Raw genomic sequence first — 13229 nt, forward strand, 5'->3', positions numbered from 1 at the left:
GTGGAGGAGCGAGCAGAGAGGTGTTGGTGGGGCTGGACCAGGACCCAGCACAGCTCCTGACCGCAGCAGCAGGATGTGGTGGTGCCCCGTGCCAGCCTGACTCACTGGGCAGTGTGTGTTTTGCACATGAGCAGGATCTGGCTGGGCTGTGGTGGTGCTGCACACGCCTTCCCTCACCCTCTTCTCTCCTTACTTGGCTACACAGCCTGTCCCTGCTGGCACTGAACTTGTTTTGCTCCTGAACACATGGCTGCCCTGCACTGCTTTGGTACCTTGAGGGGTAGGAGTGAGTGCCAGGGCCTGAGCAGGTGTGGCTGGGGCTGGGGGAAGGATTTGGGTGCACAGTGACCCCTCTGTAATGAAGAGAGAGATAAAACTTGCTCAAGACATGCATTTTATGGATCTGGATATCAATCTGGAGCTCATGGTGTGGATGGCAGCTCAGAGGCTGCACTGGGTTTGCAGCCCTGGATCCCAGCTGGCTCAAGTGCTGCACTGCCCTAAGCGCTGTTTTGCCTGATTTTTGCCTTCAATTATCCACTTTGGTTGTTTGATCCTTCTGTGACCAGTCTGATAGCTGGGAAAACAAAAGCCTGCAGGTGCCTGCATGAAGGGAGTGCCTTTGTTCCTGCTGGAGGCAAAAAAAAAGCCTTGCAGAGGTTGATTTAAAAGTGCCAAATCTTCCTGCTCTGCTTCCAGCCGCAGCATGAGGTGTGGGGCTGGCCCTGTGTGCACCAGGTGCTGCAGCCCCGATGGCAACTGAGGCCATGGGACCCCTGAGCTGTGACTGTGCCTCCTGGTGTCCTGTGCTGGCAGGGCAAAGGGCAGGGAGCAGCTGGGGCAAGTGGCTGCTCTGCTTTCTGTCTGCTCTGCAGGGGCATCCAGGGTCACTTCCAGATCTGTTGTTTCTATGGTGGAAAGTGTTGAGTAAGCTTTTCACTGAGCTCTGCTTCCCCAGGCACTGGTCCCTGCCTTTGGGGCAGAGTCTGTGTCCCCTGTGCCTCCGAGGGGCCAGGGCAGCACTGGCACCTCTGCTCCCCCTGTGTCAGTGTGTGCATCCAAAGGGAATGGCTTCAGGGGCATTCCAGCAGTCTGGGCACAGTCTGGACCCAGGGGCTGCCAGCACCCTGAAGGTGACCCCCAAGTCCATTGCAGCAACTTATCTGATGTGATTTCCAGTCGGGCAGCAAACTGCTGCTCTTGTGGGGCTGCGCATCCCAGAAAGCACATGGCAGCTTTTAAACCTCACAAAACACAGGAAAATCAAGATAAAATAAACTTTCCGAGTAAGACAAGGCAAGGTGGGCTAGCTAGCTGGGACACGTGGTTGTGGCAATGCTCCAGGGTCTTCCAGGACCCAGCAAAGCCCTTTGGGTGCTGCTCAACCCCAGGATGACAGGGATCTCTGTTGCTGGTTGCCAGCAAAAGCCACTTATTTTTGGAGAGACAAATATTTTTTTTCAAGCGTGGAAATCACTGTGGACACACAAAGGTAAAGTCAATATTACTTTATTTGCTTGTTGGTCTTGTGATCATGGAGGGACAAACCCAGCAACTGTCCTCAGGCGCCCAGGGGAAGCCATGACAGAGCAAAGGCACCAATCCCACATCCCTGGCTTTCATCTGGGCACATTCTCCAGCCTGATCCAGCTCTAAGTGAGCTGCTCTGTGATGCCATGAGCACATGGATGCTTTTTTTTTTTTTTTTTTTTTTTTTTTTTTTTTTTTTTATCCAGCTTTTGGATGCTGGATGGAGGTTAAAGTTCATTCCCACATTGCTCCAAGGTGGGTTGGATTTCCAGCAGCGACTGCAGCACCTGTTAGTGCCTGCCCTTTTGCCCAGGGTTCCCTGTCCAGTGAACAAAAACTGCCTGGAAAACCCCTGCTGAATTAAAAGCTGTTTTTCTGAATGTCTGTGAAGTGTCAGAGACTCCTTTGTGCTGGGAGTGAAGATACAGGGAGAGTCCAGATCCCCCCAGATGTGCTCCCGGGCAGCCTCACGGCATTTCTCAGAGCAAAGCCCTTGCCATTGCCTATTTTGCTTGGGATTGAAAGATTTCAGGGCATTTCTTGCCCTTTCACAGCCTTCAGACATTTTGGAAAAGCATCTGAGAGCCAAGCACATTTATTTTTGTTCTGTTTCCATCACCACTGCTGTGGGTGTCTCTCTTCTCAAGTAACAAGTGATGAGAGAAAACTCTTATTTCACAATTCTATGGAACAATCTCAAATTGTGCCAGGAGAGGTTTAGGTTGGATATCAGGACAAATTTCCACACTGAATGAGTTACCAAGCATGGGAACAGGCTGCCCAGGGCAGTGGAGTCACCATCCCTGGAGGGATTTAACACATCTGTGGATGTGGCACTTGGGGACATGGGTTAGCAGTGGACCTTAGACGCCTTTTCCAACCTGAGTGATTCTATGATTCCAGCCGATTTCCTGTGTCTTGTGTCCTCACCTTGCTGCTGTGGTGGGATAGCAAGGGAAACACTATGCAGTAGAAGCAAGAAAACGAAAGGGGTTCCCCATACACTGCACACATCCCAAACAATCCCTTTCTTCCTGTAGGGCTTGATATTGGAGGGGCAAGCACCCACCTCCCATGGCATCAACTCCACAGGGACTGATGTGTCCCACTCTGCTCCCTCTAAGGTGATTTAACTGTTGATTAATTCACATATTTGCTAAAAACTCGCTGGTGTTTTCTGCTCACTCGTCCCTTGCAGCAGCCCTCGTGCCACCCCACCGCCTCCAGTGAGAATTTATTCACATTCCCTGCCTCTTGCTGCTGGGGGTTGTTTTGGTTTGGTTTATTTCCCTCCAGCAGCTTTGCTTCCCCCTCACCCTTCAAACGCTGATGTGGGACCTTAAAAATAGAAATGAGCTGTGCATCTGAAATACACCGCATTAGCCTGAGGCTGCTTCCAAATGCCACTGGGTCAAAGCTCGGATCCTTGAATCTGCAAATGGGCACATGCCAGGCTGCAAATGGAGCAGGAGATACCTGTAACAACAGGATTTACAATGGCCTCCAACAACAGCATTTACCAGTGCCCACACTGGAGCAGTTCCACAGGGACTGGAACCCCAGAATTCCTGCCTTTGTGGAGTTCTCTTAAGGAAAAACCTGGTTCAGTTTTGGGGGAGGGCTGCAGTGCCCAGCTCAGGCTGACATCCTGGGAGCAGACAGCAAAATTTGGGTTCCCCTCCCCCCACCAAGTTTATCTACTTTTAGAAAACAAGTAATGATTCTGAGAAATGCCCAAACCCAGCAGACCGTGCTGGAGGGCAAGCCCAGGCTGTGGATTGGCTTTGCATGCAACAGAGGAGGAGGAGGAGGAAGGAAAACTGCTGTGGGCAGCACCTTGTACATCATGTCCCCATATTCCCCTTCCACATTCCCAAGAGGTCACTGTGGCTGCTGAGTGAGCTGTTTTTGGGCCATGTCTGACAGGCTGGTGCCCTGCCAACCCCCCTGGTGTCTCCAGGTACCCCACCATGGACGGATGTGCCCCACAGCACCCCCATCACCCCACACACATCCTTCTCCTCCTGCTTATTTTTGAGCTCCATCTGGTGGCAGCCAGACCTGAAAATTTACTGTCGTTACTGCTATTTGAACAGCCTGGTCTAGTGGAAAGTGTCCCTGCCTGTGGCAGGGGGCTGGAACAAGGTGATCTGGGAGGTCCCTTCCAACCCAAACCATTCTGTGGTTCAGTGGTGCAGCAGCCCCTCCGTGCCTGCACCAGGCGTGTCCCTGCCCTTCCTCAGTGTGCCATAACCCTTCACCTGCTGCATGTGGTTTCAGTCTTTACTTTCCTGCAGGAGAGCACCTGGGCTGAACATAGGTGTACTCTCGGCGCAGGTGTTTGATCAGGCTGCAAAAATGTTTGTGCAAGGAGAGGATTTCCTCTTGCAACCATGTCCAAACCCAACCTGTGCTGCTTTTTCCATGTGGGAGCACTCTAACCAGGAGCTGCTGCCTTCCCAGGACAGGGCTGCAGCTCTGTGGACATGAACAGAGCAGGCTTCATCCCACCCCTAAACCACATTCCTGCCTCCCCTTTCCAGGCCCCTCGTGCTTGGAGACTTGCTCAGCCAACAGCCAGACTTGTATCTGCTGTTCTGCACAGCACGGACACTGCCCAGGCATGGGGAGTGTTGCATAAACTTTATTAACTTTATAAATTCCAACGTTGCTGTTGGCTCAGTCCCACTGGTCACCTGCAAAGGGGCAAAATGGGCTTGTCAGGAGGAATTTGAAACCTCTGCCAGTTGCCTTTCACCCACAGCCTGTCTGCTCCTGCCACCAGTACCACAAATGTGTTCAGGTTCCAACAGCCCCACTCGGGCTGCCCCTGCCTGCACCAGCCTGGAACCTTGGCATTGCTCCAATTCCTGCTTTTCCATGTGTCCTTCCACTGCTGCCAAGGACAGTCTGGCCCCTGGGAGTGTTCATGGGCAGGAGCAACAGGTACTTGGCTGGAGCAAACTCTGCCCCGGCTTGGGAGGAACCAGAGGCTCAAGGTCCCCCTGCAGTGTCATATCCTGGGATTAGGGAGGAGCTGGAGGTGGTGGGAGTATCTCTAAGCTTGCCCCATGGGTGGGATAATGAGCAAAGCAGGGTGATGCAGGGTTTTACCTTTGCTGCCTGCACCTGGGATAAGGAGGCATTCAGTATTAGAACACAGACATTGATTTTTGTTGGAATAACCACATGATGGTGAGTGAGACAAGGATCCAGAGCAGAGCAGCCCATTCAGGAGCTGACTGTGCAGAGTCCTCAGGGCATATGGGGCTGCTGCCTGGGAAAGGGGTGGCAGAGGCACACAGGGGTCCTTGGGTGAATAGAGTTCAAAGAGACACAAGAATGGTTTTATCTGTGGTTGCAAGAGTGGGACTGTTTGCAGATCAGCGCTTCCTTAACCTATCCTTGGTGGGTTCCTTGAACGCATCCCTGCAAGTGTTCACATCCAGGTTGGACAGGGCTTGGAGCAACCTGCTCTAGTGGAAGGTGTCCCTGTCCATGCCAGGGGGGTTGGAACAAGATGATCTTTAGGGCTCTTCCAACTCATTTAGGGCCATTCCACAATTCCTGGGAGGGAGTGGAGCACCATGCTGAGGAAGGAGCATCCAGTAACTCCCTGCAAGGACTCCTGTGGGTGGATGCACACACATTTATTGATAAATACACCGAACACACACTACAAGATAAATCAAGCAGAGCCACAGTTGAACATGAACTGAAAACCTTCACGTTTGTGTGGGGAGCAGCAGGGACCTCCCACCCTACTGAGTGAATGAAGATGTAAACTTTGAGTGATGCCTCCATGGGACTTCTCCAAACTGTTACACACCCAACTGCTGGCAACGAGTTCTCCACAACTTGTTGGTCTCTCCCTTGGCCACCTCCCTGCACCCTGTAAGGGACCACAGGCTGTTTTCTGGGGGGATGTGCTTTCCTTGTAGCCCTGTCAGAGGCCAAACCAGAAGGAAGGAACTTCTTGGCAAGAGCTGGCCCGGAGGGAGGGGCTTGTGCGGGAAGGATGGTGGGGAGGGGACCCTCAGGAGAGGGAGCTGAGCAGCCGCCTGTAGATGAAGCCCAGCTTCTCCCTCAGGGCCAGGAAGGTGGGACGCTCCTCTGTGTTGCCACTCCAGCACTCCAGCATGATGCTGTAGATCTCGGGAGGGCAGGGGCTGGGCCGGGGGAGGCGGTAGCCCCTGGTGATTTGCCGTACGGTTTCTTGATTTGTCATTCCTGCAAGGAAGGAGAGGATGCCCCTGAGTCTGATGGATCCCAAGGATGCCCTGAAGGGACACCCGCAGTGGCCAAGATGCCACTGGTGGGGCTGTGAAACGGTGTCCCTCTGCCAGAGGAGTGGTAGAAAAGAGGATCTGGGAGATCCAGACCGACTTCCTGCCCCCAGCTCCTGCACCCACCCTGCAACCACTGAACATCCCTCTAAGCCATCCCCTAAGTGGACAATAACCTGCTTATGCTCCAGGACCTGTTTCCATATCCTTTATAATAAAACAATTAATGACCCTCTGGCTTTTGGGGACCATGGACAAGCTGCCCAGCAGGTGGATGGAGGGCACAGGAGTGGGGCAGCAGCCCTACCTTCATATGGGATCTGTCCATACGTGAAGACTTCGTACAGCAGAATCCCATAGGACCAGACGTCGGACTTGAGGGAGTAGGTGCGGTAGTTGGCTGCCTCTGGGGCTGTCCACTTCACTGGGATCTTAGTGCTGCTGCTGGTGGAATAAATGTCATCCTGCAAAGCAATGGGAGACAGGACCTGCATGAGGGATGGGTGAACAACACAAACACGGCTTTTGGGGATGGCAGGGAATGCCTCCATCATGGGACAGCTTTAAGAGCTCAAGTGGTGGGAGGGAGGGACCACAGCATCCCCTGAACTGACCTTGAGGAGCCGGGCAAGTCCAAAATCAGCGATTTTGCAGGTGAGTTCCTCTCCGACCAGGATGTTTCTGGCTGCCAGATCCCGGTGGACAATGTGCTTCTCCTCCAGATACCTCATCCCATCTGCCACTTGGCAGGAGATGTTGAGCAGGTGGGAGGTGCCCAGGGACTTCCCTTCAGGACCTGTTAATCCAGACAATCCAAGTATTGGGGGCAATCTACTGACATCTATTTTGGGTGTTCTGGTTTGGAAGGAGACCCTGTGCTGGCAGTGTGGGACATGGGGACATGTAAAACCCCAAATCTGTGCTCCTGCCTAACTGTCCTGGTCGTGCTGTGTGGGAAGTTCAGCACAGCCATGTGCTCCTCAGGCACATGGGGTGGGCTCTGAAGAGCACCAAGGTCACAGATATCCATGGCTTGTTCAAAGCCAAGGGTGACCTTCTGCCATGCAAATCCCCCTGCAGGCGTCTCAGCCTGTTGTACCTGTGAGCTCCAGCTGCTCCGGCACAGAATGCTGCTGGAGCCCCAGTCAGAAACAAGGTCAGTGTGGGTGGGAGGGGGAGTACCCTGCAGAAAAACAGGTCTTGGTGGGAGCGGTTTGTTTTGTTTCCTTTGAAGACCAATTGTGCTAGGTCAGGAAAATTAAGGCCAAGAAAATTAAACTGGGTGATGAGTGGTCCACGGCATGTTATGAGCTCTGCACACACACAAACCCATGGGGAGGTTTGGCTGTTTCATTCCTAAAGAAGGAGTTCCCTAAACAATGAGATTCTGTGCACTGGTGGGAGCTGGCAGACCATGGGTGGGTGCAGGAGGGATGAAGGTCCCAACCAACGGGCTTGGGCTCCCAGGGGTTGATACAGACCCAGCCCACGTGGACACCCAAAGGATCATGCCAGACTTTGTGACCCCAACACCATCTCCACCAACTGCCCATGGATTGCTGTGCATTACCACTGATCAAACAGGACAGAAACCAGGCTGGCACTCCTTAGGGTCCCCATTCAGATCCATAGGGTCACTCTGAGGCACAGGCAGCAGTGACCCAGGATCCCCCATGCCCTGGGGCCGGCACAGCACTCACTGTTGAGGTAGCTGTGGAGGTTGCCTTTGCGCATGAGCTCGGTGATGATGTACACGGGCTCCTCCAGGGAGCACACGGCGTGCAGCTGGATCAGCTTCTCATGCCTCAAGCGCTTCAGGTTCTGAATCTCCTTGGTGAAGTCTTCTGCTTTCATGTCAGCTATGGGAGAAGGCCAACACAGCCCTTGTGAGCCACTTTGTCATGTGGATGTTAGGATCCCAGTGTGTCATTGGGATGAGGACCTTTTTTACCTCCTCACAGCCCATCCCTGCTCTCAAAGCTCAGGTCTGCACAACCTGTGTCTCAGAGCCAAGGAGACGTTTTCCATGGGGCTTTGGGTCCCATTTTCAGGATCATAGTCCTATCAGGACTTCATGTATCACAAACCCATTTGATTTGCAGTGGGTCCCCACCAGCTCCTACTGCATTTTGCCTGATGAAACAGTCACAGTGGCCAAGAGGGTGAGGAAATAAAGGAGGGCCAATGCTAATGGCAGTGAACGAGAGACTCAGTTGGCTGCTGTTAACATCTGATTCCCCACGTACCTTTAATGATCTTGATGGCCACGGGCACCGTGTTCCTCCACAGCCCTTCCCACACCTCTCCGAAGTAGCCCTCTCCCAGCTTCCTCCGCAGTGTGAACTCCCAGCGCGGGCGCTCCCAGCTGTCCCTCTCGGGGGGAGTCTGCCACAGGGACATGGGATGGCACACTCGGACCAGCCAGCCAGGCAGGACCTGCTGGTGCAGCCTGCACCAGCCCCTGGTGCCCACAGAGGAGCAGGACATGGAGCTCCACCAGCCAGGGGCTGAGCCTGAGCGCTGCCCTCCCCTCAATGTTCACCATGGGCACAAAACACATGGGGCACCCTCTGCATGAGCCCAGGTGTGCAAGGGGCAGAGTTTGGAGACTACATGAAAGGAGTTCAAGTCATAATTCACTCCTCATCAGACCTCAAAAGTGGCTTTTCTCCATCTCCACCAAGAAATAAAAATGAGTGAATTCATATTATTGCATATTATGGCTGATTAGGCTTCAGCTCATTAAGCATTTCTTTTATCCCACACCTTTCAATTTCCCTCTTGGATTATTCACATGGTTAATTGCTATTTCCAAGTCATAATCAGTGGATGGAACTCTAATCAGGAAATAAGTTGGCAATTTGGGATTAATACTGTAATTAGACTTATGAGTGCTGCACTAATTGGTATGAAAACTTTACAAAAGCCATATGTTTTGTCTTATATTCTCAGGAAAAAATTGGAGGCACAGGTATTTCCAGAATCTGTATTGAAGGGGATTGTAACAGCTTGGTTTCCAGTCTTTGAGATGGACAACACATTTCAGAAAATTATGTGCATTTTGGTGTATCAAAAATACATATAAATGTATTTTTAAGACCATGCCCAGCCTTAATGCAGCTGATCAAAGGTGATGCTGGCAGCTATACTAATGCTGGGCTTTAAATGCAGTTTAATAAAGCTCCAAACCCAAATGGGCAGACTAATTATTTCTAATTCCCTCCTTTCCCTTTCCTCGTTCCCATCTCGCTGATGGCGGGGAGCAGCTGAGCTGTACGCACCGCGGGGCTGCAGGGCTGCAGCAGGGGGCTCTGGATCACCTTCCAGTGCTCCGTGTAGAAGGCCAGGAGCTCCTCCATGTTGGGAAAGGGGTGTCCCTTCTGGATGTAGAGGCTGCCCCTGGGGCTCTTGCAGATTCGGAAGTGGCTCACCTTGGAGTGGTTGCGCACTGCGGGGAAGCCCAGGTTGGGGAAAACTCAACTCATGCAAAGATCAGTCCAGCCCACCTCACTGCTGACACCACCCTCTCTCCTTCAAAGATTCCGAGTCTTTTAATCAAGCTAAAGGAACACAACTGTCCTCTGGACTGCTTCATGCCACTCCCCACCTCCCTTCTGCTCCCACCTCCTGGCCCAGAGGACTCCTGGCCATTGTGAGCCAGGCTCCTTTGGACCACAGAGGTGATGCTTTATTATCAGGGATAATTAATAAGCTTTATTGTCAGCCATAATTCCACCATGGACTGCTCAGAGAGGATAAACCAGGGGCAGCTGTGACTCCCACACCTCAGGGACTGACGGTGGGATGCAGATCTTGCCAAGAATTTCCTAGGATTACTTTTCTGGGACTAAAACCAGATTTTAATGGCACTTCCTGGTCCAAAAACCCCCTGAATTCAGATTTCAGTATGTGGGAGCAGCCCAGTCCCTGGTAATCTGGAGTGGCAGCATAATTTTAAACAACCCTCAGATGACAAGAGCTGCTGGAATGGAATCCTGGGAGTTAGTGCCACGAAACCATCATTAAGCTGCAGTGAAATGTTTATGGCTTTCATAACCCAGACAAGAGCCACGCACTTTCCTTTGCCACAGTGATTCAACAATCCATCCCTGCTCTGTAAACTTTCCCCTTGCCCTCAGAAAGCAGCCCATTCCCTTCAACAAGGTGCTGAGAAGTGCTTCAAACTTATTTCCCCGTTTTTCACTCCTGCTAAGCAAGCCAGGAGCTGCCCCTAAGGAAGAGCCTGCTTCTTTTCCCTGTGCTAATTTTAACTGGATAATTGCCACAAGGTCACCTGAGAGAGAGTATTCGCCCTTGCTGCTCTCGCTGTCCCGGACGAGGAAGGAGCCGTGTTGGTTTGGAGGCGAGAGGAGGAGCTGCTCCGCTTCGTTTCGGCTGATCTTGCTGAAGTACCAGCTGGGGAGCAGAGCAGAGGGGTCAGAGCAGGGCAAGGGGATGCTGCACAGATGGGTCTGTATCCATTTCAGGGGATCCTGCACCTCCTGAGCCAGAGAGGGGGAGCAGCTGCTGGGATCCCACTCTTGGCTCATTCCTACAGCCACCAAGTGGCATGGTGGGCTAGAACATGTCTCAAAACCTGTAGATGTGGCTGCCTGCACGAGGGCTGTTCCACTGGGTGGGTTTTACAGGCACTTCTGCAGGTTATTGCAGCTCACTGCCTGCAGATCATTTCACAGAACCAGAGAATCCCAGAATGGTTTGGGTTGGGAGGGACCCTAAAACTGATCTCATTGAACCCCTCCTGCCATGGGCAGGAACACCTTCCACTAGCCCAGGCTGCTCAAAGCCCCATCCTGCCTGGTACTGCCAGGGATGGGGCATTTTCCCTACCAGTGTGTGAACACTGCTGTGTCAAACTGTCCAGGTCTCAGCTCCATCCCAAGCCCACAAGGTTTATACTTTTGGGCTGACAGCCTGTGGTAAATAAAGCACCAATCCCCTGGAAGGTGTGGAAGGTGCTCTGCTGAGGTTGTCCCTGTGTCCTGCCATGAGAGCAGCATCTGCAGGCACAGGATCCCTTTGCACTTCTTGACCTGCAGCTCATGGACAGAACTGGCTCTGAGCCCATGAGCAAGTGGCATCAATAAAAACATCTCTGACAATTGCCTTTTGCTGCTCCAGCCGTGGCAGTGCTGTCTGGGGACTTGACAGCACCAAGTGCGGGGGAAGACCCAGCCAAACCCCTTTTCTGTGTGACATCACCGAGATTCATCACTGAATTCCCGTAAGGAAAGGGGATGCACAGGAGGATTCAGCTCCATCCAGCCTAAGGCAGCCAAGACGTGAGAAGCCAAAGTTTCGTCATCAGCTGGGATCGCCAGCGTCTGAGAAGCCGCGCAGGAAATTATAAGTGATGGGGTGAACAAATTAGCACCCGGCTCCGAGCTGCGGCTCCGCCGAGTCTGTGCTCACGGCTTGCTCCGGCTGGGAAGCGGGGCACGTTCCTGCCGTCTGCCCTGCCAGGGGCATCGCCATTGTCCCTGTCCTCGGGATGTGGCTGGGAACCAGCTGCTCGCGGCTGGTGCTCTCACAGGTACACACAGGGACACACACAGGTGTACACGCAGGTACACACACATGCACACACACATGTACACTCACACGTGTACACACACCTGTGTGTGACAGACACTCCGCTGTAACCTATCCGACTGTCCCATGCCATGGGAATAGGACAGGGAGCGGACCCCACGGTCCTCACCGCGTGGTGCCAGCACAGCTCAGCCGGAGTGGATTTGCCTTCCTCAAAGCACAAACAAGGAGGGTCTCTCCCACGCCACCTGCACATCGGGGACCCTTCCCGGGCTCCTCCCGCTCCTCTTCTTTACCCGCTCAGCACAGGGCGAGCGCAGAGGGGCTCCAGGGTGCCACGCCCGCGCTGCCCGCTCTCGGTGTGACTCAGGGCCGGGCACAGAGGGAACACCAGTGTCTCGGGGCGCTTTGCCCGACGTGTCGGGACCAGACCGCCTTATGCAACGAGGAGCCTGGGCTTTCCCCAGCTGCCAGAGGGCTGAGACATCCCCCGAGCTCCCTGTCGGCTGGGAGAGGCGCCGACCGGGAGGAAGCCCCCGGGTAAGCAGGACGGCAGCAACAGCTGGCCCGGCAGAGCTCTGGGCTTCCTGGCAGTACCAATCCAAAATGCTTCTTCCCGTGCTCCCAAGCCCTTTGGAGCTGGCAGGGCTCAGGTACAACTTCCCCAGCTCCCTCTCTTCCTGCTGGCTCCCGTTTAACGCAGGACAAGAGGGACAGCAACCGGAACAAGCAGGAGCCTTTGCACTCATGCTCACCATCACACCGTACCCCAGCCCAGAGCCATCCCATCCCATGCGAGAGTGATGCAGCCAGGAAGGAGCACGGGCATCCTCCCCCTGGCGCATCCCCCAAATCTCGCTTCCTCTGCCGAGCACCTCCACCCCGCTGGCACCCCGAGCTGTAGCAGCTGCAGGGGCTGCAGGGATGCCCAGGGCAGGGCAGATCCCCGCTCAAATGGCCAAAGCAGGGCACGAGGATGTCGTGCTCCCCGCCGCTGTGGAGGGTGAGCACTGCCTCTCCCTGTGCGGGGATGCGCTGCCCGAGCCCAGCCTCCGTCCCCCTGTGGATCCAGAGCCGGGGATACTTACGGGCGGTGAGCGGAGGTGCCCTGGCTGAGGTTGGCCACGTAGGCAGCAGGGACGTAGCCCATGGCCGGCTCCCCCAGCAGCCGCCGGGCCAGCACATACTCGCCCTCTTCTCTGAGGACACGCAGTTTGTCCCCTGCGCTTATGCTCAGCTCCTCTTCGCTGCGGGCTGTGAAAGCGTACAAAGCGATACAGAGAGAGGACTTGGGGATGAAGGAAATGGAAGTCGCCTCCGAGTTCAGCGAAACGGAATCAGAGCCAAGATACCCCAGCGAGCAGCTCTCCGTCACGGAGCGGGGACGGAGCTTGTTCCAGAAGGATGTCAGGAAGGTCAAGCGCTTCCTGACGAACTGCTCCATGCCCGGGGATGCTGTGGGTGCGGTGGGCTATGCCACCGCGCTCCGCCAGGCCGGGGAAAGGGGGGATGCGGCGCTCCTGCCGCCGGCCGGGAAGCTCATCCTGCCGGCCCGCGTTACCCGCACGCGTCTGGGCGCTCGCCGGCCCTTCCCGGCGAACTTCCTATTTCTGAAAGTGAAACTGGTTCAGCTGGTGAGACGAGTCTGCAGGCGGGACGAGTCTGCAGGCGGGAGTCCCGCGCTCAGACCCACGGGCACATCTGGGAGACAGGCACAGCTGGAGCCGGGCTTGCTGCTCTCGAAGAAGAAGGAGAACGGCTGTTGTATCATTTAATCATTATTTTAAAGTGTGCTCTTTCCTTCTTACCAGAGCACCATAAACACAGCTCTCTGTTCTTCAAGCAGCTCTTGTCACAAGT

At 54.2% G+C, this 13229-nt stretch overlaps 1 protein-coding gene across 1 annotated transcript; it reads right to left on the minus strand.

The window, feature by feature from the left end:
• Positions 1-5161: 5161 nt before the first annotated feature.
• SRMS (src-related kinase lacking C-terminal regulatory tyrosine and N-terminal myristylation sites) lies at positions 5162-12942 on the minus strand. Its single transcript, XM_014873940.2, has 8 exons — positions 12458-12942; positions 10111-10232; positions 9098-9264; positions 8063-8201; positions 7517-7675; positions 6431-6612; positions 6124-6280; positions 5162-5760 (listed from the first exon to the last, which is right to left on the minus strand). The coding sequence occupies exons 1-8, from the start codon at positions 12811-12813 to the stop codon at positions 5567-5569; spliced, it is 1476 nt and encodes a 491-aa protein (XP_014729426.2). The 5' UTR covers positions 12814-12942; the 3' UTR covers positions 5162-5566.
• Between the last annotated feature and the right edge of the window lie 287 nt (positions 12943-13229).

The sequence above is a fragment of the Sturnus vulgaris genome, chromosome 17, assembly GCF_052056855.1.
Source record: "Sturnus vulgaris isolate bStuVul1 chromosome 17, bStuVul1.hap1, whole genome shotgun sequence".
In the NCBI taxonomy this organism is placed as follows: domain Eukaryota; kingdom Metazoa; phylum Chordata; class Aves; order Passeriformes; family Sturnidae; genus Sturnus; species Sturnus vulgaris.